This window comes from Ammospiza nelsoni, chromosome 9, assembly GCF_027579445.1.
Source record: "Ammospiza nelsoni isolate bAmmNel1 chromosome 9, bAmmNel1.pri, whole genome shotgun sequence".
Taxonomy (NCBI): Eukaryota; Metazoa; Chordata; class Aves; order Passeriformes; family Passerellidae; genus Ammospiza; species Ammospiza nelsoni.
This window is the reverse complement of record NC_080641.1, coordinates 36,217,180-36,243,031: the sequence shown is the minus strand read 5'-3', so window position 1 is coordinate 36,243,031 and position 25,852 is coordinate 36,217,180. Positions and strand designations below refer to the sequence as shown.

At 50.9% G+C, this 25,852-nt stretch overlaps 1 protein-coding gene across 1 annotated transcript; it reads left to right on the top strand.

Annotated features, from left to right (window-relative positions):
* Positions 1-22,205, top strand: ERICH3 (glutamate rich 3). The gene is given in 18 exon segments (XM_059477713.1): positions 1-20; positions 2,435-2,528; positions 3,133-3,258; positions 4,224-4,295; positions 6,012-6,131; positions 7,300-7,377; positions 7,847-7,884; positions 7,886-7,988; positions 9,317-9,529; positions 10,135-10,309; positions 11,078-11,273; positions 13,520-13,805; positions 13,881-13,899; positions 16,144-16,365; positions 17,197-17,667; positions 17,948-18,094; positions 18,862-21,602; positions 22,005-22,205. Coding segments are annotated over 18 exon segments (5,187 nt in total). The 3' UTR covers positions 22,071-22,205.
* Positions 22,206-25,852: the final 3,647 nt, after the last annotated feature.

Sequence of the window (25,852 nt, the reverse complement as noted above, 5' to 3'; positions counted from 1 at the left end):
ATGAGCGCCCCGCAGCCGCGGTGAGTGGGGCCGGGGCCGGGGCCGGGGCCGGGGCCGGTCCGTGCCGGCCTTTGGGCGCTGCGGGAACCGTGCCGGGCTCGGGGCCGCCTCCCTGCAGCCCGCTGGGGCACGGAGCGGGGCTGGGGGTGCCCGACCTGCCTGGAGAGCCCGGGAGCCGCCCGGGGCTCCGCTCGGTAAGGCCTCCTCTGCGCAGGGGCCGGGAGCCGTGGGGAAGGGGCTGCTGCCTGCAGGTGAGTCCCTGGTTACCTGCCTCCGGACCCGCAGGTGTTGGGTTCAGAGCATCCGGACTCCCCCCAGCTGATGTCACAGACAAACAGCGAGGAACAGAGAATCTCTGCAGGGCTCTGTGACAGAATTTGGCACATCCTGGTGCAGTGGGCGATGATCTGAGTAAGCAAGCAGCGGTAGAACTTGCTCCTGGGCCGCACAAGAGATCAGTAGCAGAACACACCTTTGGCTCCCAATTCCGTGTGTGGTTGTGAGGCTTAAAACTTCCTCCGGGGGGGTGGATGGCACACGGGTGCCAGGTAGAGCACAGGCACCATGGTGCCCTGTGGCTCTGCTATTAATAACTGAAGCCTTGGTGCTCTCTTACATAATTTTTTTGGTGATCTCCAATTTAATTGCACTGTGAAATATTAACTGTGAAGGTTTGCTTTACAAAACACATAGGATGCCTGCTGTGGCTTTGTCTTGATACCCTTCCAAATGAGTGAGAGCGGTCTTAAAATTTACCGTGGTACACAGCTCTGGGTCTGAGTGTAGGGCTTTGGGTAAGCTGCCAGCTGAGAACAAATATACTGTCAATAAATAATAGTGTTGATGATCATAGCATCATAGAACTCTAAATAACCTGAAATATAAAATTACTGACCTAAGAGTGACATGTTGTCACTGGCTGCGATGCCAGGGAAACAAACATGACACTCATCTTGGGAAGAGGTTTCGACACACTCCAGGAATCTACAGATCAGTCAGTTTAGGTTCTGTGCCAGGAAAATTGTCTGCTGTTCTAATAAAACCCCAGCATTTTCAGAGAGAAGAATGAAGAGGATAAATGGACAGAGATAAAGGGGTCCCAGGAATACTCAGAAAAGGGATGTGATTACTGTGACACACAGGCTGTATAGAGCTGTCTGAGGCTGGTGCTTTCCCTTTGCTGTGTTTTTTCCTGACATGGATTTTGTCAGTTCTGCACTTCTGCCTGTTGCAGAGGTTTTAAAGGTGACTTTTGTGTGTGGTTCTTTAATACCGGAACCTTGAACAAGACAGCTCAGACAAGAGCTTCTCTGATCCTTGTGTTGATACCAGGAGCAGGCTAAACGGGAGCAGTGGTTGCTTTGCTGGAGTGTTCCTGAAATATAAAATTACCCCCAGGCACTGGTGCATGCCAGCATTGATGGCTGCAGGAGGTTCCAGGGCTGGAATTGTGGCACAGCCAGACCCTGATGGGCCTGCTTGCGTTCTTTACAATGATTTCATGGATGTTGGTTCAGGCCCAACACAATTCCTTATTTCCTCTCATACCCTTTTCAACTCTGAATTTAATTCAATATATTTGAAGGCCCGCCTGTTCATAATTTAAATGAGAAAATACATGTTCTGAGACTTTGGTGAAACAGAAATTGCCACATCACTGTGTTCAGATGGGAGCTGCATTTTAACTAGCTATGTCGTCCAGGATGTCTTAGGTGGAGGGAGGTAAATTAAAAGGAGTTGGATTGAGTTTCTCCTCTGCCTCAACATGCAGCTGTCAGGTGATACCATAAATTAATACTTAGCAAAATTGGTAGAATCTGGTGGTTTCAAATACAAACTCTGGATTAAAAAGGTAACATAGAACAGTTGCTATAAATATCAGTATTTAACCAACAGGCATAAAAGGGTAACCTACATTGTTTATTTAAAGTTTAATTTATTGTGGGCAGCTACCTTTGAGGTTTTTGTGAAACCCTATGTAAAATTCCTGTAAATCCATGATTTCTTCAAAGCATTTCTCCTTTCTTTCCTTGAATATGCTTTTGTGTGTGGCAGATCAGCCTGGCAATAAACATATAACTGAGTTATCCAGCTGAAAGGGATGTAATAGAGGCACAGTGCATTTAAATCTACAGCAAAGAAAACAAAAGAGTTCAGTCTCTTGAGTAACTTGAGCCCAGAGAGCCTAGAGATCAGTCTGAACATATTATGTGACATGTACCTGAGTGTGCAAACTGTACAAATGTGAAAGGATTTTGACTATTACCAACTGCATCCTAGTGTCACTGACTTCTCTATTTGTCCTGTTTTCCAGAGGGTGAAGTAAGATATGTTGTTCATTTTGTGTAGTAAACTGTTGGGTAGCTCTGTTTAATGTAGACTGTAATAATTTGTCAGTCAAGGAGATTATAAACATCTCCATTTTTTGTTGCAGTATTCTTGAAACCTATAACAGTCTTACAGACAAACACCTGGTTGGATATTTCAGCAATGCCAGGATAAGACGACATCTTCAGAAATCAGGACTGGTGAGACTGAAAAGTTTTCCTCAATTCTACATTCAATTCAAAATGTTTTTATGCTTTTTTCCCCCCAAATATTTCCTTTTACTCATTCGAGTTTCCCTCTGCAAAGTGTTTCAGTTTGCAGATATACAGAATCACATTGGTTCACTCATGGTTTTTACACTGTGAAATGTAAGCATCTTTGGCTTGTTTAAATAGCTTCAGTGTTATTTTTCAGAAGTGTTTAATGGAAAACTGAAGGATTTGGTAACGGTGAATATGCCGAACATTTTGTTAAAAACCTGGTGCCCTCCTGGGTGTGCCTCGTTTGCACGGCCAGGTGCAGTAGGGCAGCAAGTGTTTGATCCTTGCCGCCCTTGGGCAGCGGCCTGCGAGGGTAAGGCTGAGCCCCGGGCTGTCAGAAATGCGGCTGCTGCTCCTGCCATGGGGCTGGTGCAGCTCGTGGGCTCAGAGACAGCGCAGTGCTGCACGCTGAGCTCCACACATGGCAGGGGCAGAGCGGAAACAAGCCAGAGGGAGGAAGCGGTCTTCTGGGAAATTGTATTGTTTCCAAACGTACTTTATTTCGTCTTGTACTTTTCAGTAACGTTCTGTTTGTGTGTGGCAGATCTCCAGGAGCGGCAGAATCATACCGGAGAAGGAATACCGCCTCAATGCCATAAGGAGGGACCACCAGAGACACGTCCAGGGCTGCTTGGCTGATGCCATATATCACAAGGTCCTTGACATTGAGGTGTGCCCTTACTGAGGACATGTGAGCCTGTTGTTATCTTGTTGTTGCATTTCTAAAGTCCCATACTGTCGCAACCATATTTCTAAAGTGTCGTACCTTCTCGGTGATACTTCTTGGGGGCAGTTCTTCACAGCTCTGACTTCTTCTCCTGCTTGTTGCTCCTTCTTCATCAGGGCTCCTTGTCAGCTCAGCTTGACTGGCCAAGCCCAGCCCCTTTTATCCCAGTTATCTTCGCTAGCTACAGCTGCAGCCCAATGAAGGACATTGCCGCTGCAGCCCATCAAAAACAACCGGGGCTTATCAGGGCAAGGCCCATATACAGATATTCAATATACAATACAGATATTTTACTAAGACTCCTACTATATGAGCCTTCTCGGCTGTTTCCCCACTGACAGCCAGGGGCTGCTGACGTGTACTGGGCTGTTTTCCTCGTGTGCCCTCGTGCTCCCCTGGAAGGCTCTTTCCTGCTGGGAAAAAGGACAGACTTTGTGCTTGAGGCTCCCCACATGAAACCTCCACGGGCCTCTCATTGTCACACCATGCTATTGTGAGAGCAGGCACTGTCCTGCCTTCCTTGTTTTTTGACAGCTCTCAGATTATGAGATGATATTCACAGGGCTAATTTGCTTAAAAAAATCTGATAAAAACAAACCAGTTTGAACATATTTATATATATGCTGTCTGAGTACAAAATCTGGGCACATTCCTATGGGATATCAGGAATGGAGCTGGTTCCTACAACTTTACCAACTGTACCAGTGCTCAGTTGTTCCCTTGGCTGCGTGAATACATGCAGATGAAATGCAAAGAGATTCAATACACAGTAGTTTTATTAGAGGGCTCAATGAGAGTAGTGGCCAGGGAGAAGGCATGGGACAAGCAGGACAGAAGCAAGAGATCTTGCACACACTGACATCTCATGATGGCCAGTAATAGGATTTCTCTTCCTCTTATATTGATAGCATCATCATCAGCTGGGGATTAACAGGAGACTTGATTGTTCTGCAAGGAAAGAGACGATGCAGTCAGCCAAGGTAAGGCTTCAGCAGTTTTGCTGTGTTGGGTGGCAACCGTGGGCCTGACCAGTGGTTCATTGAGACAAGTGCTCTGCCTCTGATGTGGAAAAGTACAAGAAACAGGCAAGCAGAGGATGATCCCGCCCCAGTTACATCTCCTTTGTCCAGAAGTTCAGGAGCTTCCATTTATGCATTTAATTCCTTCTGAATCTAGTTATTCTTCTACTTCTGCTGTGGTCTTGTTTGGGTGATTTAATAATGAATTGCATGAAATGGTATCTCCTTGCATTTCTGCATAGTAATAAATGTATCTGCTGTCTGATATGTCTGTTCGATGCTCCATTGTTCTCGGTATGACAAAAGTTATTAAATGTTCTCTTTTTCCAAGGCGTCTGTGGTTTTACATATGTTCTTCTCATTCCTTCTCAGTTTTCCAAGCCGAAGGTCCTCAGTCTGAATTTTTCTTAGGTGAACCACTCCAGGCTTCTCATTACCGTTGCTATTTTTTTACCTTTTCTCGTTCTACTATTTCTGTTTTGAAATGGGGAACCATACCAGAATGAATAATTCAAGATACGTTCTCCTCCCAGTAATTCTAGACCTCTCTGCTTTTGACCGCTGATGAGCACTGAGCTCATGTGTTTGGTTGTTTGCCTCACCACAGGATTTGGGCAGAACTGGCATGTGAGAAATCAAAGAGTTTTAGGAGTCTTCATTTAGCTGTCATGTAGGTTGAACTTGATTCTCTAGTTATAGTCATGGAAATCCCATAGAAGTCATTGGTTCTTCTCCCCATGCAATCACCTGAGTGCATATGGGAAAAGTCATCCTCATTTTGGCAGAAACATGCTCAGAATTTTATTTCTGTATTAGGAACCTGAGTGCTTTGAGAAGAGTGCCTTGAGAAGGTGGCTGCTTCATTGAGCAGCTGGTAAACAATGTCAGGTGTGTTAAACTGTAAATAATACATCTATAAGCAAATCATGGCGTAAAGAGAGGAGGAGATTTTCCTGAAAGACACTGATAACCATGGAAATTGAAAAGGTGTAGTTTGCTGATGGAACTCCTGTGGTAGGGAGTCACCCCGTGGAAGCAGTGATTCAGGCACCCTGTCAAGGGATCCTGGGCTTGAATAATTTTGGAACGTAAACCACAACTGCTTCCTTCAGAAAGACACCTGCAGACACCTGATCTGTGTGTGCTGTGCTGGGGTGCAGGAGCCTGGCTGGAGCCAGTGGTGTAATTTAATTCTCACCTCATCTGTTTAGTGAATTCATCTGAGTCGCTCATCTGAAAGGAAAGGAGAAAGGCAGATGGCTGAGCAAGGGAGGGTGAGAGACAGAGCTGTCTGTTTCCAGGGGGCAGCCATCCCAGCACTGGGCTGGTGAGGTGAGAAGGTGGGGAGAGGCTGCAGTCACCGCAGGAAAGTGGCAGGTGCCCTCAAATTTAAAAAAGAAAGAGACCTTTAAACAAACCAAGAATTGTGAGATACACAGAAACAGACATGAATTGATTCTAGTGGGTCAGCAGCTGGAGAGAGCTGCAGGAAAATGAATCAGAGGTGGGAACAAGTCTCACACTCTCCCATGATGTTCTTTCTTTCCTTAACCAGCTGTTCCATCGGGTCCAGGCCAGCTGATTGTCACAGCTGTCCAGTGACAGGCAGATGTAATGAGACAGACAGCACTGGTTTTGGATCCAGTGCCTCAGAGACATAAACTGCCTTTCTTTCAGATCGAGCGCTTGATGGGACAAGTGTCCCCCCTGTACGCCCCCCACCCGCCCGTCGCCCCCAGGAACCACCACGCGCTCTGTCCCTTGGTGTCCGGAGAGCGCACCGGGCGCTCGCTGCGGGTGAGTGCAGCAGCTCCCCCTGGGCTGCCGTGGGGCACAGCCAGGGACAGTGTGCCCACAGATCCCAGCACAGGGCACTCTGCCGTGGGGCACAGCCAGGGACAGTGTGCCCACAGATCCCAGCACAGGGCACTCTGCCGTGGGGCACAGCCAGGGACAGTGTGCCAGGGACCCAGCACAGGGCACTCTGCCATGGGGCACAGACACTGAGTGTGCCAGGGACCCAGCACAGGGCACTCTGCATTAGGGCAGTACAGCCAGCTGACAGTGTGCCCAGGGACCCAGCACAGGGCACTCTGCCGTGGGGCACAGCCAGGGACAGTGTGCCAGGGACCCAGCACAGGGCACTCACTGCCGGGGGCACTCTGCATTAGGGCAGTACAGCCAGCTCCAGGTGTGCCCACAGACCCCAGCACAGGGCACTCACTGCCGGGGGCACTCTGCCATGGGGGCACAGCCAGGGACAGTGTGCCAGGGACCCAGCACAGGGCACTCTGCCATGGGGGCACAGCCAGCTCCAGGTGTGCCAGGGACCCCAGCACAGGGCACTCACTGCCAGGGGCACTCTGCCATGGGGGCACAGCCAGCTCCAGGTGTGCCCACAGACCCCAGCACTGGGGCATTCTGCATTAGGACCACATCCTTCATCACTTGAGGCTCTTTTCCTCTTTGCTGGGTTGGGTTAAAGAATCTCTAGAAGCTAGTGTTGCAGGAATGGCACGTCAGAACCTGGGAAAAAACCCCAAAACCTTTGCTGTCTGACAAATCTGCTTCAGTCTTTCCCTTTGAGCTGCCTCATGACCTCAGGCAGGCCAGTATCAGTGTGTTGAGCATTGTCAGTGGGCACAGGGGCTGCGGGCAACGTTACGCATGTTGTAAAGCCCTGAGAAAGGTGGGAGTCTTTTAGAAAACAGAGTTGAAGGAATGAAATCAGACTGGAGGTCATTTCAGAAGGCTGTGTCTAGGAGCTCTGGCTGTTGCTCTTTGTGAACAGCAAAGAAGGAGTGTTAATATAATGAAAATATACTTGAAATATAATAGTACTTAAGCCTGAAGTCAAAGGTCAAATATCTAGGTCAGTTTCAACTGGTTCTCTATATCAATAATGATAATTGATGCAGATTGAAGAGAAACTTTTGAGTCCTGAATGACCTTTTTTTTCCTATAGAGGGGACCCAGACTTAGATTTGATTATGGTGATGGGCGTTATTATTTCCGAGCCAAGGAGCCTCCCGTCTCTAAGGTGGTGAGTGAACCTCAGTTCAACAGTGCTGTTGGATGTTAACGTTTTAACTTGGTATTCTGAAGGGTATACAAGGAAAACATGGAATAAAGCAGTCAGAAAAATCTGTGAAATTGAACAAAAACGGTACATTTTTGTTGTGCATTCTCCCTGGGTCCGTGTGCTGAAGTCACAGCACACTGCTACAGTTTCTGTGAGTTCATTGTGTTTGCTACAAGACTGCATAGTGAGGAGGAGATAGTAGCAAACCTTGTATTTATGGCCAAGAGTTGTTTTGACTGGTCAGTTAGAGGTGCCTAAAGGGGTCTGGCTCTTTGGAGGCAGACTAGAAAATGTCATGTCCTGTAGGTACCTGTAATCACTCACCACTTCCAGGTATCTTCATCAGTGCTATTATTTTTCTTCGTGGTGCTGCTCTGCACTGGGAGCTATACTCTGAGATTTTGTCATTGTTTTCTTTCTCCTTTTGTAGAGTTCCTTGTGACCAAATACAGCTCCAGGAAATATACAGGAAATATACCCCCCTTCCTGGTGGGGCTGCAGCAGGGTTTGTATCAAAGGCTTCCAAACAGAAGTGCCATGCACTGGAACATTATCAGCAATTTGCCTGTGGGGTGAGGCTGTACTTCATTCTGAAAATAAACTGTCCCACTTTAGGGACAGTTTTGTAATATTGTTTAAGTACTGTGGTTCCCAGAACTGTATACATGACAGGGAACATCCCTTTCAAATGGCATCAACTTTTATTTAAACTGTCCTTTTTCACTTCCCCTCAGTTTTCAAGACACTGTCTTACTGGTCTAATTCCCAGTTCTTGATCACAGTGAGGAAAAATGTGGTGACTTACCTTTTATAGTATAAAATCTTTCTGCATACAAAATTTTCTCCCTCTATGTAGATTTTCTCTTATGTAGAGAGAGAGAGAGAGGCAGCACCTGGTTGACTCCAGGAACTTTGGAATATTTTCAGTTGCAAGCCCTACAAGTTTTCATCATCACCTACAAAGGAGCTGCAAAGTAGCAAAAAATTCCTTTTTTTGGATGATTCCTTCTACTAAATCACACTAGTGGGCTTAGAGAATTAGAGTCAAACATGGTCTTGATATATTTGCAGTTACTTTCAAGAGACATTTGGACTTGTCTTCTATTCTAGAGAAACATAATGTAATTGGTTTTGTGATATGCATTCCATGGGGTGAGAGGGCTTTGGACTGGGACTGTGATCTGCTACCACTGGTGTAAATAGCTCCCTTCTGATCTGTGCTTGCTGTGTATCAGCATGGTCATGGTTCTTCAAGAATTTGCTGGTTGGTCCTGTTTATGTCTACTCAAATTATGGGTGGTTTAATGGTTTCTTTAGTGCTCACAACTGACAAAACAGTTGTGAGCACTAAATCAGATGTAATTTCTGAGAACATGATGAGAACTCAGAGCCACAGCAAGCAGCGTTTACAGAACTTGTTCTCCATAATGTCTTACTCTTATGGGCTGTGGTCCATTTCATTCTGCAGAGGACTAAATCTGTAGTCAGATGAGCAAGCAGCATTTTGAAGCACATCCTGTATAACTGATGCCAGGATGTTTCTGTTGGATGACTGGCTGCTCTGGGATGTGCTTTCCAGCTGCAAGGGAGCAGCAGTGCTGCAGGGCTGTGCAGGGTTCTGTCTGAGATGGGATCTCGGTGGCGCGGGAGCCAGGGCTTGGTGTGCAGTGCTGTCTGTATCTCTGAAGGTGACATTTTCAAGCAATGTGAATGTTGCCTTGCAAACAAAAGAAAGTGGTTTAGCACGGGAATATTTTCACGAGCAGAATTCCAGGCCCTGGGTCAGGAGCTGTGTCAGAAGGGTGCCTGTTGCTCGCCGTACCGAGCGGTCAGACCGCGGCGGTTCCGTACGCTCGGGGTTTTGCGGAGGCGGTGTCCCGTCACTGAGGTGCTTTTCCAGAGGCAGAGCAGCGAGCTCAAGTTCAGGAACCCGATGGATTACGTGTCCGGCGCGTCACCGTACCGGCCCAGCAAGCGCCGCCGCCGCGTGGCCCCGGTGCCGCCGCCGCGCCCGCACGTCGGGGACAGGTGCATCCCCGGCATCCGGCGCGGGCTGCCCGTCGAGAGATGGTTCCACTCCACCACGGGGTTCAATGAGCAGTTCTTGATCAATGTGAGTACTCTCTGTCCCCGTACAGGCGTGTTGCATTCCTCGCTGGTGTGTTTGCCTGATGCTGAAAGATGTGCATGCCTAGTTTGCATAAAGAAAATGTATAACTATTAAAATATATATAATTGCTATGCATGTCCCTGTAAAGTAAAACATTTGGTGTTTTTCATCAGCTGGGGAGAAAAAATGGTGCTGAACAACTACGTAGATTAACAGTTATTCAAAGCCTGCCACTTCAGTCAGTCTGATCCTGTCTCTGGCACTAGAATCTCAGGGATTTGTGAAATGCCTTGAGTCTATGAACAGTTACACTGTCTGCAGCCAGTTTTAACTCCTGTAAATAAAGTTGTAGGAGCCCTGGATTGGGTGGGATGATATGGGTCATTAAACCTGGTCCTTGACATTTGGGGCTATCCAGTGCATTGGGTTTTCAGTTGGAAATGTATCCCACACCCTCTACATGTCACAAACACTTCCCCATTTAATCAGCTCGCCTCCTGTTATAAAAGCCTGGAAGTCTCAAGCGTGGGCTGCACAGATGTGAGCCGTGTTTTTGCCCCTTGTTGGAGCTGGGAGCTGAAGGCATTTCTGTGCATTTTCTGCTGCAGAATACCAATGGGTTCCCCAAGTCCCCATTATGCAGCAACGCCCTGGTCACCATGATCTACCTGGGAAAGAGTAAGCACGTGTCACTCCGTGATCACAAGGATGAAATCAAAGTCTATCAGCAATACTGTGGAACAGAAAACATTTGTGTCTATAAAGGCGACCTGTTGGAAGGAGGTAAGGATGGAGCCAGAGAGTTCATATTGATTGTGGCAACGTCGTTTTTTTGCTAAAACTTTGCCCTGACATCAGAATGATTACAGCTCAGCTTGGTCAAGATATATGCATCCAGGGATGTTTATACCATCTGCCTCCACATTAAACCTGGATCTACTGTCCCATGATTGAAAGTGAGGTTACAATTACTTTTGCAATGATGGTAGAAGAATTTAGAGAATTGATTTAACAAAATACTTGTGGCTTATGCTAATTATCTCTAGAGTTATATGGTTAATAGAGCAGCTGTAGTAATAAACCATCCTTAAAGGGGGGTTAATCTGAGTTGCTAATATGGGTCAGTGAATGTTGCTTCTTATTCCAGAAGTAAAAGTACATAGTGAGAGCCCAGTTCCCATCTGTTTTTGGGAAGTGTGAGTGCAATTTCATCACAGCAGTAAAAGATGAATTGTGTTCTGGAAAACTGGACACAGGAAATGGCTGGGAGGCTCTGGTCTTTGTCCTGCTGTAGCAGTGAGTGGCCAGGCTGACAGTGTGACACTTGTCCCAGCTGTCCCACCTTAGGAATCTGGGGCTGGCAAGAGCCAGGGCTGTGTGTGTGGAGGGGTTGAGTTGAACCAACTGTTGGACAGCCCTGAGAACCCCAGTGCCTGTCCACAGAGGGTGATGTGGTGATGCTGTGGTGATGCAGTTAAGATAGAGCAGTTGCTACAAGCTGACAGTGAAGCACAATGTTCTTCTTTGAACCCTTTTTTTCTGTGATTGCAGACACCTTCCAGTTCATTTCTAAGAGGTACCTCGGTTACCCGTTCAGCCTCACCTTTTTCCTGAACGGGCTCCAAGTTGACAGGCTGAGCTCTTGCTGTGAGTACAGAGGCTTTCAGACCAAGAGGCCTTGCCGGCTGCAGCGCAGAAACACCTACTTCAGGGTGCTGCACGTGGCAGGAGCCCCTCCTTGCTACAGGTATGGCGAGAGCGCGCTTTGCTCACAAGGACTCCGCCTGGAGAGTTTCCAGCTGGTTTCTCTTCTTTCATCTCCCTGGCTCCATCTGCGCTGCTCTGTGGAGCCTGCTCTGTTTCTCAGTGCCCCGTGGAAGGGGCAGAGTGAGGGCACCTGTCGGGGCTCCCATGCCAGGGCAGGGTGAGGGCACCTGTCAGGGCTGCCATGCCAGGGCACCAGCTCGGCCGGTTCCAGTGCTGTGTGCCCACAGAGGGGACACTGCTTGGGGCAGGGTGAGGGCACCTGTCAGGGCTGCCATGCCAGGGCACCAGCTTAGCTGGTTCCAGTGCTGTGTGCCCACAGAGGGGACACTGCTTGGGGCAGGGTGAGGGCACCTGTCGGGGCTCCCATGCCAGGGTAGGGTGATGGCACCTGTCAGGGCTGCCATGCCAGGGCACCAGCTCGGCCGGTTCCAGTGCTGTGTGCCCACAGAGGGGACACTGCTTGGGGCAGGGTGAGGGCACCTGTCGGGGCTGCCATGCCAGGGCACCAGCTTAGCTGGTTCCAGTGCTGTGTGCCCACAGAGGGGACACTGCTTGTGCTGGAGCACAGGGCAGTGCCTCCGGGGTGGGCTCCGTGTGCCACCCGTGTGGCTGTGGCACAGTGGCAGTGGAATAAACACCGAGTGTGCTGCTCAGTTAGCTGTGGTTTCCAGAGGCTTTTTTTGTCATAATTGATTTTTAACCAGCTCTGCCTCTGAAGTGAGATTCTGTTGTAATAGTCCCAGCTTCAGAATAAGGCAGCACTGAATATTTGTTATGGTTCAGAAACCAAATCTGTGCAGAAAGGTCTTGGGCAAATGTCAGTGCTGTGACCAACAGCTGTGATTCCGCCAAGAGGATTTAATTTTCATAAAATCTTCCTTTTCTGTAATTGTTAATTCAGGCCATACATAACCTTACGGACATGTGGATAATTTAAAATCTTCTGTATTATTTTAATAAATAATTTTTAAAAGAGCAGCTAGCAGTTGGAACAAGAGACTCTTCACAGAGGTGTAGTCTGTTCCTTCAGGAAAGGACTAAATTCTTGGAAAAAATGATAGTTTATTGTACCATAGTTTTTGCTCCAGTCTAACAATGAACATGATTTATGTTCATTGCATGTTCAAAGGAGTGAGAAGCATCTGAACTCAGAATGCCTATAGTGGCTACAGATTTTAGGAAATGCCCCAATCTCAGCTTTTTGTGATTTCTATAAAGATGTGAAGTGAATTTTCAGAATTTAATATAGTATCCAAAAACTGGATTGATTAATTAATTCCCAAGTTACTCTCCCTTTCTGTCCCCCTTTCCCTCTTACACTTAGTGATATCTCTCTTTTCCTGCCTCTTATCAATCCAGCTGACCTTATCTGATGACTAAAAATCATCTCCATTAACCTGATTTTCCCCATAAATGACAACTATTTTCACGCCTCTTCAGGCCAAGCGCACTTGTGTTTGTTTTCTGCTGTATGACATACATGGAATGCCCACTCTGGTTGCCAGTAAAGTCCCAGCTGATTCTCCCTGGTGGGTCGAGGCTTTGGCTCACAGCGAGGGGATGCTGCAGGGATTCCTGTACCATGCTGCAAGCCTTGCTCTGAGAGCTTTCTGCTGGCCAGGCTCTGCAGTTCTGTGGAGCTCCTGGCTGTGAGAGAGAGGGGGAGCATATCACTCCATTTTATACAAGAGGGGCAGTCTCAACAACTCATTCAAAATGCTTTGTTTTCCATCTCTTTGGGTTTCTTTTAAGTAGGTAAACAGAACAGAAACAGAAAATTACTTTCAACCTTCTTCCCCCACAGTTCTAGACCCAGCAGATAAGTACAGAACCCCCAGTGTTACCCCCAAACGCTCAGTTATCACGCTGCTGGGAGTTACAGCACGATCTGGATCCAGAGCACATCAGAGCTTGTCTGCCTTTCTCAGTGGTCCTGTCTTCACAGCCAGTGCTCGGTGCAGCTTCAAATGAATGGGCACCTGTAATAATTTTGGTTCTGTTTGTGTGTCAGTTGTTGCCTCAGGGTAGGCAGCATTACTGTGCTTCAAGGAAGAGCTGCATCCGTGTTGGGGGAGCTCTCGGGGGTTTCGGGGCGCTTCTCCTGCGGGCAGAGGCAGATGGGCATTGCTGTCCCTGCTAACGACGAGCTGAACTCGCTGTGTCTGCTGCCCTCTCTTGTTCAAAGGAAGAAAAATGTGACACTTCCCAATCTGCGTTATTTTATAGGTGCTTTCTCGCGATGGGTCTGGACAAAAAGCTGTACCCTCCCAAGAAGAAGCTGAAGTTCTACTCGAGGCCGCACATGTGCTCCTGCTCTCCTTACTGCGCGCACAGCGAGCCCTGTGACAGCAACGTGCCGCCCAAATCCATTGAAGACTCGGTGTCACTCACCATAGCCAGCCAAGAGGACAGCGTGGACACTATCGACGAAACTCTCGACTCTGAACAGGAGTGCTGCGAGGAAGAAGAGGAAGAAGAAGGAGAAGAAATAGAAGAAATAGAAGGAGAAGAAGTAGAAGAAGAAGCACAAACAGAAGACCGATCTTTTGTGGAGACCGAAGGCACCACTCAGGAAACCACCACTCAGGAAACCACCAGTGAAAGTGGTATAGTATTCCCAAACATGAGCAGGGGATGAGAAATGGGAGGGGATGGTTCTGGAGGAGGTCTGGGATTGTGGACCGCCAGCTCTGACTGGGGCATGAGAAACGCGGTGATGTCTGTATCTGGGCCACAGAACTGGAGGGGCTCCTTTCAGCCAGGCAACAGGATGAGGTGGTTTGCAAGAGCCAAGCAAGTGAGTAAGGAAGGGTGGTGAGGCAATGACACAGGATCCCCAGAGCAGCTGTGCCTGCCCCATCCATGGAAGCATTCAAGTCCAAGTCAGACAGGGCTTGGAGCAGTCTGGGATGGTGGAAGGTGTACTCAGCTATGGAAGAGGCATCAAGCTCAGTCTCTGCCTTTACTTCCTCCTTATCATAATCTTCTTTGGAGGCAATCGCATTCACAGAGAGATTTTAATTCCTACTTCCTATTCCTATTTTTGCTTTCACAGTTCTGCAGTATTGCTACTCATCTGACAGTCGTTAGTCCCTCCGGATGTGTGTTTGGGATTAATGAAGCCTTTTTCCTTCAGGAGGAACTGCCCTTCTGACAGAGACCTCACTGCCAACACTGCAATTGGAATCTCAATTGATTTTTAATACAGAAAAATAAATCTCCTTATTCCCTTAGTTCTCATTGTCTTGGTAATTGTTTGTTTGCCTGACTGGTTCTGCATCAGGAACTCTTCATTTCTGTCCTTGGTGTTCTGTCACTTCCATGCATTAAAAGCCCTGATGGAAGGAAGGGAGGGCAGCAAAAAAACCTGCAAAGTGAGGAATGGTGTGGCAGCAGCGCAGCTGCCCTGCGTGGCGCAGCGTGTTCCAGCAGTGCAGCTGGTGTGGCAGCAGTGCAGCTGGTGTGGCAGCAGTGCAGCTGCCCTGCGTGGCGCAGCGTGTTCCAGCAGTGCAGCTGGTGTGGCAGCAGTGCAGCTGGTGTGGCAGCAGCGCAGCTGGCCTGCATGGCGCAGCGTGTTCCAGCAGTGCAGCTGGTGTGGCAGCAGTGTGTTCCAGCAGTGCAGCTGGTGTTCCAGCAGCATGTTCCAGCAGTGCAGCTGGTGTGGCAGCAGTGTGTTCCAGCAGTGCAGCTGGCCTGCGTGGCGCAGCGTGTTCCAGCAGTGCAGCTGGTGTGGCAGCAGTGTGTTCCAGCAGTGCAGCTGGTGTTCCAGCAGCGTGTTCCAGCAGTGCAGCTGGTGTTCCAGCAGCATGTTCCAGCAGTGCAGCTGCCCTGCGTGGCGCAGCGTGTTCCAGCAGTGCAGCTGGTGTTCCAGCAGCGTGTTCCAGCAGTGCAGCTGCCCTGCGTGCGCAGGGAGCCCGCGGCTGCAGGGCTGCTCTGGATTTTGGGTGGGAATCCCCGACATGCCCGTGCTGTGCCTGGGGTGTGCAGAGCACAGCTTTGGGGCCAGGGGAGCTTCTCTAATGCTCCTGCACGCAGAGGGTTCCGCCTCCAGAGCCAAGCCGAGAGCTGTGCAGGGCCGGGAGCGGCACTCGAGGCTCCCTGTGGGTCCCCTCCAGCTCAGGGATCTCTCAGATGTCCATCAGACGATTACTCTGTGGTCCATCAGACCTAGACCTAGGCAGGCTAGAGCCTGCCTGAGCTCCAGAATGTGGATATAAGAGTGGTGATTCTGTGCAGGCTTGCTTTGCTCTGGGTTTTCCCCCGGGTGCTGGAGGAGCACGTTAGAGCACTGTGATAACAGCGTGCCTCTGCGGTGCCCTTTGGCTGGTGTTCATTAAATTCATTGAGCTTGTAAGACACTTCTTTGCTATTTAGCCATGTCAATATACATTTATTGTACTTTGCAGTATACTATATTACCTTTCTCCAGCTTTCTCAATTGCTTTTAATTTCTTTTCATCACATCCAGTTTTTTCTCCTGTTACAAGAGATTCTTACATTTAATTTCTGAGTTTTCCCAGCTCTAAATTTTCACTTTCCATGGCTGGTAGCTTTGTTTATTTTTGGTTTAATGTATTACTCATACCTTTAGTTTTGCTACATTTTTGCTACTCTATGAAAAACACAATGCTTTTTTATGATAATATGCTCTCACAATTCCTATCTGTGGTCTTAGATTCTCTCATGGCTTTAAAAAGACTGTGCAAATTCAAGGGCAAAAGGAGATTAATGACGTTAATTAATATCAACTCAGAACATTAACACTGGCTCAGTGTTTCTATCTGCTTAAAAAGAACTTTTAAAATTGTGAATTCTGTTTCCTGTCTCACAATACAATTCTTCTATTTTAGAATATGATGAAGATTTTGAAGATGAAGAAGTTAATGAAGAGGGACAGATTGGTGACCAAATGAATGGAATGTCAAAGTCATCCTCAAATGATAAAAACCATAATTTAGACTATGGAAAGGAGAGTGAAACCTCATCTCAGAAGGCACTGCAGGCCTCTGACAGTGAGAAAGATAAAAGTGGCAGATATTCTGATGACAGGGACTCTGAAGATAATCTGCCAGGTTAGTTTTGGTCATGACAAGGCTTGGAGAAGCTGACCTGATGCATGTTTTACAGTTTGCACGTGTCCAGTATGTATGTTGATCTGCATATGCCCTTCCTACTGAAATCTGTTTTATCTGCCATTAATGGTGCCACTGAAGTGCAGTGCACTTCTGCATGGATTATAGTTCTGACACTTTTATTTTCTTGGCCTGACTAGATTTTTCAGTCTTGAGTTAGACCAATCTGTCCTTGAGCCCTGTAGATTGTGGACAGCAGCAAGTCAGCTCTGCTGTTCAGCTCACTGTCTGATGGAGAATTACAGTCTTTTTTCCCCTCAAATTTTCCATTTATGAATTTAATATGATGGTGCCTCTAATGCTTTTCTAGAGGAGACAGTGAACTTCATCTCCAGTTCAGCCTGAAGGGTTTACACATGGTTTTGGAGATCCTTCTAATATTCAATGAGTTAACAGAAGGGTGCTGAGGGATTGTTGCTGTAGTTGAAGTATTTTATCTAAGGAAGCTGAAGAGTCTGTATTAAACCCTGTCTGAGCCATATTTAAAGGTGCATTTGGAGGTGTATTTCTATGTGATTGATAGAGCTACTCTATAAATCTTTGATTTATTTCTATTATCAGAAAAAAACCCTCCATGTTAAATGGCTTTCATTTTAATACTTCATACATCTGGGCAATGTTCTTCTATTTACACTTACTGGAATTTTGTCACAATATCCTCAGATGGTATAATTCAGAGAATGCTATTGGATGGGATTGTGTCCCTTTGTGAGTGCCCAGTGAATGCAGAGGTTTAGTGACAAATACTAAATTAAAATTTGCTGTTTTCAGAGAGGAGACCTGCAGACTCTCTCTCATCCATGAGCACTCAGTGCAGCTCTGAGACTGACTCGCAAGCTGAAATGAAGGCAGACCATGGGAATTGCAAAGAGGATTGCAATATCAAAAGTACATCTGATAGTGCAGCACATGCACACTGTGAAAATGAGAATGGGGAGAAGAAACTGCTCAGAGTGAAGGAAAATCAAGAGAATTCTGTGCTGGAAAAGAAAGGAATATATGAAGCAGACAAGACAAAACCAGAAGATCTAACAGCAAGGGAAGATACTAGAATTTTTCATGAAAACATAAGGGCAATGCAGCATCAAAACCCTGAGGTTAACGGGGAATTCAAGCAGACTGGGTCAGGAGAAAGTAACATGAGTGAGGAGGAGGAGGAATGTCCTCCAGTGCCTTGGGAAAGCAGGGTATTGGGCAAGGAGGATGGCAACGAAGAGCCCCCTTGGCGTGAGGAAGGAGGGGGTGAGTACAGTCCCTCTGCACAGCTCTGCATGCCTGTGCTGCTCTGTTTGCCTTGCACTCACCTGTGCTGCAGCACGGGGAGCTGCTGGAGCTGCTGTGGGCTCAATATCCACTCACAACATTACACTGGCTCAGTGTTTCTCTGCTAGTGCTTAAAGTGAAAGGATTTGGCCAAAAATGAATTTTAAACCATTTTAAAGCTGAGATGGCTGAATGGCTTCTACTCCCTTTTTGTTTTTTAATGGTTTCTCTTTCTTGCTTCCTGTTTTCTTTGTGATAGTTTTTGAAGACTGCAAACCAGTCCAGGAGGAAACAGCAAAAGCAACTGGAAATGATCATCCTGTGAATTCTGACCCTGAGCCTGGTGATTTGTGTGCCAATGAGGGAGAAAAGAATGCAGCAAATACAGAGCATAGTGCCAGTGGAGGTAAGATTGGCTGTCAGTCAGACACAAGGATTACCTGAAGTCTTGTAATGGAAGCGTTTGCCCTTTCCCTTTCCTTTGGCTATCTAAGTCTCCTTGTGCTTTGTTTCTTACCTAACTTGTAAAAATCAGGTGATGACTAGGTGGCATCTGTAGTCATGTATAATTAATGCTTTTTTTGGCCGTTAAATGGTTCTGGGAGAAGAATCCAGGCCATGAAAAAACTGTGAGTCAGAAAATGGCTGTGGAAAGCAGGAATGTAGTGAGGTACCATGTGCTTCCTGGTAGTGTGCAGCCTCCTTGGGAAATGCCTTGGTTCCCAGGGGCAGGAATTAACCCTGTATTATTTCCTGGTGTAATTACAGAATCCACAGGAAGCTGAATGTTCTTTGTCCTTTCTGAGCATATTTCACATGAGCAATCTGTCAGCTATTTCTGACTTTCTGAGTGTCACTGTCAAGCTTACAGGTGTTGCACACACACATGAGCTCCCTGCAGGTAGGGAGGGAGGCAGAGCAGGCAGGACAAGCATGACTGGCCTTGCATCAACACTTTTAGTTAAATTCCTTATGCCAGATGCCAGAACAGCAGTACCAAATCATGGTCAGAGTGCAGGGATGTGATGAGCAGCAGCACAGCACGTTCTCTTTGGGTGCCCAGGCTGCTGTCCCTCATGGCTGGGCAGAAATGGCACCTTTAGCACTAACCCTGTGAAGCATGCAGCACCGGCAGGCTGCTGAGCAAACCAATGTCTGATTATCTCCCAACAGCAGCAGATGGAAGGCTCCTGGCAGAAGGGAGGAGAAGCCTGGATGTGCAGGAGGCAGCAGCACGAGCAGGGGAGGCGACAGGGCCGGGACGAGCCCCGGCGCGGGACGGGGCTGCTGGGGGAGATGCCGGCAGCGGAGAGGCCGCAGGAAAAGCTGCAGGGGCAGGGGGTGCAGGGGATGCACTGCCCCAGGCAGGCACGGGGGCTGCGCTGGGGGAGTTCGCGCCCGAGGAGGGCACCGTGGCACAGGAACGGCCCCGAGGAAAGGGAACAGGGCAGGCAGTGGAGCTGGGCACAGAGGGGTCGCCTGGGGAGCAGGAGGTGCTGGCAGAGGGCACGGACAGAGAGGTGGCGCTGGGAAGGGCAGCAGCTGGCACAGAGGGGCCGGCTGGGGCACTGCCAGGGGGGCAGGCACACAGAACCGTGCCCCAGGGGCAGGAGGGGGCTGGGGGCACCACTGAGGAGGAGGCTGCAGACGAAGGCCTCAAAGGAGCAGGAGGGCCCCCAGCAGAGGAGGAGGTGGGCCAGCCAGTGTCCGAGGCAGGGGAGCCCCTGGGGCAGGGAGGGTCTGCAGGGAAGGACACGACGGTGGCGGCTGTGTCAGAGGGAGAGGATGCTGATGTGGCAGCTACAGATGGGAATGCCAGAGCTGTGGGCCCTGAAGGAGAAAAGGCCGTTGAAGGAGACTTTTCTGAAGGGGAGGAGGCTTTGTGGAAGCCTGGGGCTCTCTGGGAAGCACTAGGGGATATGGAAACAGGAGAAGTAATGTCTGGAGGGGAAGGGTTTGTTAAGCCAAGTCAGTTTTCCCAGCTGAAAGTGTCAGAGGAAGAATGGATGGAGATGGGGAAAGCTGTCCCCGGAGCTGCAGCAGCACTTGAGAGTGCTCAGGCTCTCCAGAGAGTGGAGGACACAAGAGAAGAGTCTGTGGAGGCTGACAAGGGTCCTGCACGGGAAGTGGCACCTGGGTTAGGGGCACTGGGGGCTGCTCGGGGGGATCCTGTCACTGAGGGGTCATCACAGGTGGAGGAGACACTGGCAGTGCAGCAGGAGGGTGCAGCAGAAGCACTTTGGAGTGGAAACCCATCTGAGGGCAGCGAAGCAGAGACAGAGGGAGCAGTGGAAGGAAAACCCGAGGGAGAGGCGGTGGGAGGGTCTGCAGGGGCGGCCGGAGCGGGCTCGGGGGATGAAGAGGAGGCCACAGATGGAGCAGCAGGTTCAGAGGAGCCGGCAGCGGGGACAGAGGGGTGGCTGAGGTGTGGGCAAGCGGGAGGGCAGGAGACGTGTCCCGGGGAGTGGGCGGCGGGCCCGTGCGGGAGCCGGGCCGGGGAGCCGGGGCTGGTGGCCATCGCTGTGCTGGGCGGGCAGGCCGGGCCCGGAGCGCTGCCCGGGGGGCCCGCAGTGCCCGGGGAGCCCGCAGTGCCCGGGGGGCTGGCAGTGCCCGGGGGAACAGTGCCCGGGGGGCCTACAGTGCCCGGGGAGCCCGCAGTGCCCGCGGGGCCCGCAGTGCCCGGGGAGCCCGCAGTGCCCGCAGTGCCCGGGGGGCCCGCAGTGCCCGGGGAGCCCGCAGTGCCCGGGGAGCCCGCAGTGCCCGGGGGGCTGGCAGTGCCCGCAGGACCCGCAGTGCCCGGAGAGCCCGCAGTGCCCGGGGAGCCCGCAGTGCCCGGGGGGCCCGCAGTGCCCGGGGAACCCGCAGTGCCCGCGGGGCCCGCAGTGCCCGGGGAACCCGCAGTGCCCGGGGAGCCCGCAGTGCCCGGGGGGCCCGCAGTGCCCGGGGGGCCGGCAGTGCCCGGGGAGCCCGCAGTGCCCGGGGGGCCGGCAGTGCCCGGGGAGCCCGCAGTGCCCGCGGGGCCCGCAGTGCCCGGGGAGCCCGCAGTGCCCGGGGAACCCGCAGTGCCCGGGGAGCCCGCAGTGCCCGGGGAGCCCGCAGTGCCCGGGGGGCCGGCAGTGCCCGGGGAGCCCGCAGTGCCCGCGGGGCCCGCAGTGCCCGGGGAGCCCGCAGTGCCCGGGGAGCCCGCAGTGCCCGGGGAACCCGCAGTGCCCGGGGAGCCCGCAGTGCCCGGGGAGCCGGCAGTGTCCGGGGGGCCCGCAGTGCCCGGGGCTGGCGGGCTGGGCCCTGGGGCCATGGCACAGGCCGGGGTGACGGCAGCAGCGCCGGGGGCACAGAGCGGGGCAGGGGCACAGCCGGTGTCGGCGGCGGGCGGGGAGCCGGGAGGGGCCGGGGAAGGGCCGGCCGGGGCACCTGCGGCTGCTGGGCCCGAGGGGAAGCGGGAGGCGGCGGCAGGGGGCGAGGCGCGGGCCGCGGCGCCCGCCGGAGCACAGCAGCCGGAGCCGGGCGCGGAGCCGCTCGGGCACCCGGGGGGGCTCGGAGCGGGGGCGCTGGGGGAGCAGGCCGCTGCAGAGACCGCCCCGAGCGGCCCCGGGCACGGGGGAGTGGCGGCGAGGGCGAGAGGAGCGGGAGGCGAGGGGCCGTGCCCGGGCACCCCGCCACAGCCGGCAGCGACAGGGACAGCGCGGGGCAGGCACGGGCGGCAGGAGCCGGGCATGGAGCGGGACGCAGGGCAAGCCGGGGAGCAGCAGCCGAGTGCCCCTGAGAACACCGGAGAGGGCGAGGTGGCCGCTGTCTCGGCCAGTGCCGGGCCCGCTGCCGGAGCCGCGGAGCCGAGGAAGGACGGTCCCGTCGGAGGGAGCCCGAGTGTCCCGGCGGCCGCTGACGGGGGCGACACGAGCCGCAGTTCCCGTCAGGTGAGTCCTGCCTGGGGCAGCCACTGCCCCCGGCAGTGCCCAGGCCGATTCCTGTCACAGACGGGATGCACCACCTCGTCCCATTCTTTATCCGTTCCTCAAATGTCTGCTGACGGTAGCTGGGTCAGGGGGTGATAAGTCCTTTTGAGTGGCGGCTTCTGCGTTTTTTCCTATTCCCAAAATCGCGTGCAAATAAATGCCTTTGCTGTGGCACTAATTCTCACAGCCCCTCCGCCCTCCCTCCCCTCCGGGAGGTGTTACAGTTGTTGTGGCATCGAGTGAGCCCTGGGAGCATTCGGCTTCCCTGTGACTCCGGCCTCTCCTTGTAGGAGATGTCACAGCAGTACTTCAGCAGCTCCGAGTTCAGCACGTTTTCTGTGATGTTTGGTTGTTGTTTTGTAGGATAGTGCATACCCAGACCCACTCATCATGTCCTCAGAAGAGGATGGGGAAGAAACCCTGCTCTGAGCTTTTCCTGCAGCCCCTCGGTGTTGTGTCCTGCCACATGCTCTCAGCGGGCCGCGGGTTTGTGCCGGCTGGGATGTCGCTCCTCTCTCTCTTCACCCCGTGAGTAGCGCAGCCACCTGTCACGTTTCACTGGAGCAGCTCCTCAGCGTGCAGCAGACAACGGGAACAAGCTTGTGTCTGCCAGCCCGGGAAGCAGCACTCCTTTGGAAGGACGAGGACAGTAATCACAAGGATTGTTCCACACCTGTCTGCCTTGTTTTTCTTGAAAACCAGAGAAGTACTGGGCTGACTGAACTTCCCCTCCTCCCCTAGGCGCCGCTTGCTCCTGCAGGCAGGCAGGGCTGTTATCCTGGCATCTTCCCCACCCATGCCAGGGCAGGGGAGCCCTCCTGCATGCACAGTGCCCCCGTGCCAGGAGTGTGTGGGGGGCTTCCCTCCCCTTGGGCATCCAGGCTTGCTGCTGGCCACACTCCAGGGCATTCTCAGCACGTGGAAATGTTGAAATTTGTTAAATCAGAATAATTGCAACAGGTATTTGTAAATGCATAAAGCTTGGCCTTCTGCTTTTGCTGGAGTCACTCAGGAGTAGTCAGCGGAGCCTCAGCTGAGGCTGCCAGGAGGGTGGTGAGTTTAGAGTTGCCTCAGCCTGGCTGCCCTTCCCTGCTGCCCAAGGCTCTTCTCAGCTCTGCTGCGCCTCTGGCAGCACTGGGGTCTCAGGACCCTTCTGGGCCAGGCAAAACCCCTGCGGGGCTGCAGCCTGTAGGCACTCCAAGCTTGGTGGGTGCAGCAGCCTCAGCCCACAGAGTGGGGACTGTAACTGCCTTTTCAAGGAGGGAAAAGACGCTGAAATGGGCAGGATTTTGAGTGGATTGGTGCTGTGAGTCACGTCAGATCAATATACATGGAACTGGAAACTCAGACGTGATCAAGTGGTTGCTGTGTGTTTGCTTCTAGAGACATTCCTGTACTAGAGCTGGTTGCATGTGTGTGTTTAGTCTGCACATGTCTCAGAGGGTTGTGCTTTCTCTGTCCATACCCATGCCTACGTGTTCACTCAGGCCTATTAAATACCTGTACCAGTCTGTGCCGCTCCTTCAGTTTGTGCCAGGGGTTTAACTGTAGGAATAAGCCCTGCCAGTGCAGCAGGGCCTGAGCTCCAGTGTCTGCCTCTGGTTGCCAATGGGCTGACTGATGTTGGGGTGAATGTTTGTGCCACTAAAGCTGCCTTGTGCAGGTACCCTCTAAAGCTCACGCCCAGGGCTGCAGGTGTGGCCACACCTGGGTGTTCGGACCCAGGGGCGGCAATTCCCAGGGACAGGTGAGCAGAGACAGAGAGGGATGCAGGGATTTGCCTTGGCAGAGATTCCCTGGGAGCCCCTCTGGGGCTGCAGGAGAGCCAGGGCATCAGAGAAGGCCTTGATGAACAGAGCAGTGTGACTGTAAGGAACTGGAATGCTGACAAATCATTATTTAACAGTCTTGAAATATTTATGACTGACACTTATGTGTATGGTTGTAACAGCTGGGGGAAAGAATCCTGCGGTTAGGAACATATATGTGGACTTCCAAAATGTTAGTGTCCCTGTCACTTGAGCAGGCAGAAGTTTGGTAATAAGTGAAACCATGGAAAAGGATAATTGTATAGGTTTGGAAAAGCTTCCCATAGTCCTTTCTGCTTTCCTATATTGTGCTAATTAGTAATTAACGTCAAAATGAAAAGTAGGTTGCACTTAGGGAAAAACAAGATGTGCAGCAAAAAGAAAAAAAGACTAATTATTAAAGTGAGCATATGTGAGCAAAGCAAACTATCCAACAGTGTTGCCACTGGCAAAACTCATTCTTGGCTCATCAGGAAGGCTTTTTTAACTCCCTGAAGTGTCAGGTATTTTCAGTTGCCTGTCATTGGTTTCTGATGGTTGTGCCTCAGATGTGCCTCAAACAGCTGGAACCTGGTGACATTCCACAGCTGAAGAGATGCATTGAATCAGTTCAAAACCATGCCAGCTGTGCACTGTGGACACAGGATGGGGAAAGTCTAAAGTCTAGCTCCTGGAATGGGCACCAAGCCCTGGCATTGCTGGCAGATACGTGCAACAGTGACTCACAGACACCACCAAGGATGCTGGGGGTGCACAGCATGGGCAGCTCATCCATCTGTCTGAAACGAGGGCTGCAAGGTGGGTTTCCTGCCTGGGAATTGCTGCGTGGCTTTGGGGCTCAGCTGTACAAACCAGACAGGACCAACTGCTCTGCCTGCCCATTGGGGCTGAGCCTCTGAGGCAGCCCCCTGTGCTGTGCCAGCCACGCAGTCCTGGCTGTGCTCTGCTATCCTGGCTGTGCTGTGCTATCCTGGCTGTGCTGTGCTGTGCTGTGCTGTTCTGTGCTATCCTGGCTGTGCTGTGCTGTGCTGTGCTATCCTGGCTGTGCTGTGCTGTGCTGTTCTGTTCTGTGCTGTCCTGTGCTTTGCTGTGCTGTCCTGGCTGTGCTGTACTGACTGTGCTGGCTGTCCTGTGCTGTCCTGGCTGTCCTGGCTGTGCTGTGCTGTGCTGTTCTGTGCTATCCTGGCTGTCCTGTGCTGTCCTGGCTTTTCTGTGCTGTGCCATGCTGGGGAATGTTGGGACCTGCTGCTGGGCTCACTTCTGGCTGCTGTCCAAACCCTTGTCTCGTTGGACACCAGATTGTTTTAATCTAGATCACCTACTGCTGATATGTTAAACCATTTAAAATATCACTACAGCTGCCAGGCACTGGCAGGTGTCCAAAACAGGGTAAGAATCCTCTTAGCATCTCATTCTTGGTAAATATTTTGGAGTGCTGGGGCTTCTCTGGAAACAGCACAGGCTACTTGCACTCTTACAAACTGCTTTGGAACATGTTCTACTCATTTACATATTTCAGAGTTTTTGTTTGTTTCACTAAGTGATCACTCCTATGAAACACATTTTCCCCCTGAGCCTGATTTTCTGCTATAGAGAGCAATTAACTAAGACATTGTATCCTTCAAGGAACCAGTAATTTTAATTAGTATTAAAATTAGTTGCAAGCACTTGTCTTTTTAAAGAGCTTTTAAACTAAAAAAGTTTTGCATTCTGATTTTTTTGTTGTTGTTGTTTCCCTGTGTTCCCCTCTGACATGTTCTGAGAAGGTGCTCAGGGATGACACCAGCAGCTCAGGTATCAGTGAGTACACAGAGGTATTAATGCCCATGAAGTCTGCTTCCTTGCTCCACTTTTGTTTTTCTAATCCAGTTTAGTTTCTGGTTTTCAGGCCCAGTCACTGAATGCAGAGTCACTGCCTGGTTACTTTAAGCAAGGGAAAAAGAATGCAGAGATATTTGTAAGATACCTGTTGAAAAACAATCTGTGCTGGAACTGATGTTTCAGATATGACAGTGGATCCTTTCTGCACCAATGGTGTTTCTGGCCAATGCAAAGACCAGAATGAGACCTTATCTCTATCCACCCTCTTTCATCAGCCTCTTCCCTGCCTGTGCTTCTGTAGCTCAGCCATGTGGAGCAGATCATTTTCTGGCCAATTAGAGTCAGGCAGGCAATTTTCATCAGCATCCCAGATGCAGCTTCTCCCTTCTGCTCTGCCCCTCTTCCCTCACAGCATGAAAACTGCCAACCTTGCTTGTACTCCTAGAAAAAATACAGCAGATTTCCTCCAGTTGTAGACAAATCTGGATGTTGTGTTGTTGTGGTTTGCTGGAGCTTTATAGTTCCTCTTGTTCAGCCCTTTCCATGGGAATCTCGTGACTTCCTGGAAGTTGCAGACAGGGT